At 43.1% G+C, this 5398-nt stretch overlaps 1 protein-coding gene across 1 annotated transcript; it reads left to right on the top strand.

The window, feature by feature from the left end:
- The first annotated feature begins 2475 nt into the window (after positions 1–2475).
- Positions 2476–3428, top strand: LOC123141001 (homeobox-leucine zipper protein ROC8-like). The gene is made up of 3 exons (XM_044560255.1): positions 2476–2591; positions 2698–2818; positions 2904–3428. The coding sequence occupies exons 1-3, from the start codon at positions 2554–2556 to the stop codon at positions 2985–2987; spliced, it is 243 nt and encodes an 80-aa protein (XP_044416190.1). The 5' UTR covers positions 2476–2553; the 3' UTR covers positions 2988–3428.
- Positions 3429–5398: the final 1970 nt, after the last annotated feature.

The raw sequence follows: 5398 nt of genomic DNA, 5'->3' as shown, positions 1-5398 counted from the left end.
CGTGCGTTCGGTACTTGATCGGCCGGATCGTGAAGACGTACGACTACATCAACCGCGTTGTGTTAACGCTTCCGCTTTCGGTCTACGAGGGTACGTGGACAACACTCTCCCCTCTCGTTGCTATGCATCACCATGATCTTGCGTGTGCGTAGAATTTTTTTGAAATTACTACGTTCCCCAACAGCTACATGGAAGCAACATTGTGCGAAGCGCAAGAACTGGAGATAGGATAATCTCCATTCTCCATAGTGGAGATTCAGGGCCTATCTTGTTTTATGCTATTTTACCTTAGAGAGGGTAGTTAGGTCCTAGCTAATACTCATGATCATGTGCTAGGAACAATTAAGTAGAGTTGGTTAGATGACTAGGATGATGATGAGTATGACTTGTTATTATGATAACGAGTAGAAGTTGTATGATGATGATAAGTAGGACAAGTTATTATGATACCAATGACGAGTTATTTATTATTATGATGATGTATGATGCTAAGTTGTATATGAGCATGATGAGTTATTATATACTCCCTCCATTCCCTTATACAAGGCCATTATCAAAATACATTTCGCATCAATACAAGGCTACCAACAGTAATCAACGCAAAAATTAATGATGTTTGTTCGTACTAGCAACTTTTTAATACATACATGCATGTAGTCATAATGACACTCAGACACTTCCTTCCCATTCATTCGTTGCATGCTTATGGTGTATTAATAATCCCGGATAACGAAAAGAAAAGTTGACTTGCCAAGGAGTCATTAAGTTTTATCTTGGTATGTGTAATATGAGTTTGTGGCCTTGTATAAGGGAATGGAGGGAGTATATCAGTGGGTGAAATGAGCATGGATTAGATTCAAGAGGAGGCAACATGTGGTGCACATCGAAAGTACAACAAATCCAAACTAGATCAAGTTTGGATTAGTAGTACTTTCAACATGCACCACATGTTGCCTCACTTGAATCACCACGTTCATTTCACCCACTGTTATATATAATAACTAATCAAGGTCATAAAATCATATGATGAAAGTACTGTATATAAAACCTATACAAGTTCAGCGACAATAAGCTGCATTTTCAAAAATACAGGAAAATTTAGCAGTAGCGCTTTTCTAGAGAAACACTACTGCTACTTATTATTATCAGTAGCGCTTTTCCCTACCGAGCGCTACTGCTAACTAGGTATAGCAGTAGCGCTAGAAAACCAGCGCTACTGCTACCTGTTAGTTGTAGCGCCTTACTGGTAGCGCTTGTACAAGCGCTACTGATAGCTATAAAACAAGCACGACTGCTAGGGTTATCCCTAGTAGTAGTTGTTGTAGCTTTATGGCCGAAGGATGTATCGTATGTTTGGAACAAATGACGGGAAACAATCTTTTGGAAAAAGGCATGTTACTTCACAACTTTCATCCGAGTGAAATATATACCATGCAACAAGAATTGTGGATCAAGGTCTTGATGTTGTGTTGTTTCATGTTTAATAAAAAAAGACTAAATAAAATCTCCCATGTAGATGAAGTGATGAACATATATCGTAAAAGAAAGTCCATTGTAAAAGGAGTGCAATGGTGCACTGAAGGAAACATATTGCCATATCTAGCCTGCAGATACATGATAGTGCTTGCAATAATAGGTCGGTCATTGTTATGTGCTAGTTTTCTTACATCGAATATGATCCCATATTATGGTTTAGAGGATAACGACCCACCTGTACTATGACTTCATTAATTTGATATCCATACATAAGAGGCTGGAAATTAATGCCTATCAATTGCATCCTAAAATATTGCAGAATTTATTATAATGGTTACAGGCCATACATGGATGTAACTTCAGGATTAATTATCTCCCTTTCTACAAGAGGAACAATGTTAATTGTGGGAGGAAAAAATATTAAGAACTCAAGACATGTCACAGGCCATTTTCAGGTCACTCTGATATCTTGGCCCAAACCCAGTAGGACACGTACAGAAGCAGGTCCATAAACTCTTAAGTTGTTTGATTTGAAGTTTATTAGCAAATTCTGCTAAATAAAACTATAGATTATATGGTTTAAATCGGAAAGCACTGGTTCTTATATCGGAGGTCAATAAACCCAATAGTACTTCCGATAAAATGAATTTGTTGATACGCTTCTGACAATGCATCACTTACTAGTACTACCACGCTACTGCTGGCGCTGAGAGGCATAAAGAGAAACCAACAAGACCACCCAGCGAGCCCGCCGAGGTTGTCAGAAGTCAAAGCCAACGTTTCTGCTGCTGGCGCTCCCGAGCAATACAGGGAAGGACGGTCTGCATTATAGGGTGGAAGAAGCCAAATACTAGGAGGCATTAAGAGAGACCGGCCAGGAGACTGCCAGCACCAAGCCAGAGGTCACACAGACGTTGCGCCAGCACTGTGACAGAGGAGAAACAGCACCCTCTCATGTATAAATAGGAGCAAACCAGATGTCAGATAGCATCCAGAACGAAGATATCTTCCTGCCTCCACTTCCTGTTCCTCTAGGCAGCCTGGGAGAGTGAGCGAGCAAGCAAGAAATTGGTAACAATGGATCTAAGTGACAACCAGATTCAGATCCTCGAGAGGTTGATCAAGCACCATTTCGTATGGCTTATTTCTCGTGTCATATTTTCATGGTGATCCATGTACAGGGTATTCAAGGTTTTCTTTTTCGTTTTTTGAAAACTGCAGGACTTTCAAGGTGTGCCCCAACCCTGATGAGACCCAGCGCGCCCATCACGGCCGCGAACTTGGCGTGCAGCCCCAGCAGATCAAATTATGGTTCAAGAACCGCCGTGCCCAGATGAGGAGGGTATGAACTCGATCTCCTTTCAATTTTTCCAAGATTTCAGTTTTTTCCACCTGGTCATGATGTAATGTAATGGATCTCGATGTAGTGTTTGGGGTTGACGGCATGGCAGGCTTGGGACGAGCAGGTTGACAACCACTTATCCGACTCAGAGAATGACGAGATTCACTAAGTCAACTTCGCCATGTGGGTTTGTGGATTGAGGGCTGATCCATTGATGTAAACTAAGTGAATGCCCTAGGTTTTTTCCCTTCAGTCTGTTTGTTCCAAATAACGTGTCATAGACCTGCCTGCGAGCAGATGGTACGCACTGAGAGTCGGTCTCGACGGCAAGCATGTTTGCGTCGAGTCCATGCATCGAGTCCATGTGTCAGGTTGGGGTCGCTCCCGTTTCTACCGCGTCGTGAACCGAGTCATGGGATGGCATGGCACATCGGATCACAGGCGATAATAGTGGAGCTGTAGATCCTGGACCCAGGATCTGATTCGTGGGATGGCACGAGTCATTAGGAAGGTTGTTTGTGTTTAGGTCGGTCGTGCAACGACCGTTCTTTCTCTCTGTATTCCAAAAAAAAATCTGTAGCAAGTATTCATGGCATCAAATTCCATGTGTGCTCTGGGTTTGCTAGTCTGTATAACCTCTGATGTGTCCAGCTAGTTGCGTGAGTAATCTTGGGTCACTGACAAAACATTCAGTATTATATCCATGTGCTCCTGGCCATGTGAAGATGCCAGACAGTCCGAAGAAAGGTGCGTGGCATGGAACGATCTCCAATGGCAAGGAGGTCAACCGCGGTGAACCAATCATGTAGTATGTTGTGCACGAGTTTGGGGATCAACACAATGGCCGATATGTTGACCCGAACGAACTACGACGACTTTGGTTAGGCAACAAGCGTGTGACCTCTGTAAGACGATGGCCGTCTGCATGACCATCGCTGGATGCCATGGCAACCAAAGACCTGCTCCACCCCCCCCCCCCCCCTTCGCCGTAAAACCAACGACAAGGAATGGTTGGGACATGATTAAGTAAAGGTTAGCATTTGGTAAATTAATTGGTTAGGTTTCTGAAAACATATGTCCCATCGAACGCCAACAAATAGGTTCCTAGAAAAACGGAAACAGAAGAAAAATAAACTGATTTATTTTGATTCGATAAATTTGTCCACATAAATTATCCAATTGAGCAAAATAGGCCCAGACCAAAACTGTTTGAAAATAGAGAGCACATCGATCTAAGCAAGAAATCAGATGATAATGCATTATTCAAGCAAATTTATTAATCAATTGATAATCTCGTAGGATTAAGCGCAAGCAAACAACAAGCAACCAAAAGAAGAAAAAAGCTTGGGTACATGTGGGATGTACGTGTGCTTGCCCCTTTTCCTGCGCATGAGGTCGGCCTTGGCCCTGACTTCCGCTGTCAAAATCAAAAAATGCACTTTCAAGTTTCAACTGGGTAATTGATCTCAGTGTTTATCAATAAGACTTCTACTCCACTTTATATACAAATCAGACAATTCAGCACAGACAACACAACACGACACCATACCGCAACACACGCACACAAGGCACTGTATAAAGATGTTGAAGAACAACAACACAACTCCAAGAAAATGGCTCGTTAGGCGGGTGGGCACTGTTTGGGTTCGGTGGCAACTCCAGATGGCTTGCCCTTCTTCCTCCATGAGGCATCTGCTCCGTGGAAACCCATGATCTGGGTCTCCCAGATCAGATGATAATGGAGACTTGTGTCATTCTCTCTCCTGGGGGCACTATTTAGGAGTAGGTACTGATTGGAGGGGCCAAGAGGTGGAGCGGTGTTGCATCTACTGCATCAAAAACGGTGGGTCTCGGCAGCATGGTGTGGTGGAGTATCGCCGTTGGAGGTGGGTTGATGGATGCACGCAGACTGGTGGCATTGTCTGGTGTCGTGGCGGTGTCAACGGCAGTTGGGCCTGGCAAGGTTAGTGCAAGGATCCCTCTTGAATATGGGACGGCGGTAGATGGCAGCGCAGGATCCTAGAGCGAGCGTCTGCGGTATGCGCTATGGGTCTGCTAGGCCGATTGGTGCTCTTGGCTCGCAGGTACTGTTATGCTACTTTTCTTACTTAGAATTTGAATATTATGATTTAGAGCATAATGGCCCACCTGTACTATTGATTAATTTGATATCCATACATAAGTAAGAGGCTGGAAATTAATGCCTACCTGTCAATTTCATGCTAAAATATTGCAGAATTTATTATAATGGTTAACAACCAATACATGGACGTAACTTCAGGATCAATTATCTCCCTTTCTACAAGAGGAACAATGGTAATTGTGGGAGGGGAGAAATTACGAACTCAAGACAGGTCACCGGCCATTTTCAGGTCACTCTGCATTTGTTTGTTGCATCCAAACCCAGTAGGGCTCGTACCGATGCAGGTCCATAAACTCTGAAGTTGTTTGATTTGAAGTGCTTTGCAAATTCTGCTAAATGAAACTATATATTACATGGTTTAAATCTGAAAGCACTGCTTGTTACTCCCTCTGCAAAGTAATACAAGAGTGTTTAGATCATGAGCAATACAGGGACGG

This window comes from Triticum aestivum, chromosome 6D (assembly GCF_018294505.1).
Source record: "Triticum aestivum cultivar Chinese Spring chromosome 6D, IWGSC CS RefSeq v2.1, whole genome shotgun sequence".
NCBI lineage: Eukaryota > Viridiplantae > Streptophyta > Magnoliopsida > Poales > Poaceae > Triticum > Triticum aestivum.
The sequence above is the reverse complement of the archived record's forward strand: the minus strand, read 5'-3'. Positions and strand labels throughout refer to the sequence as shown.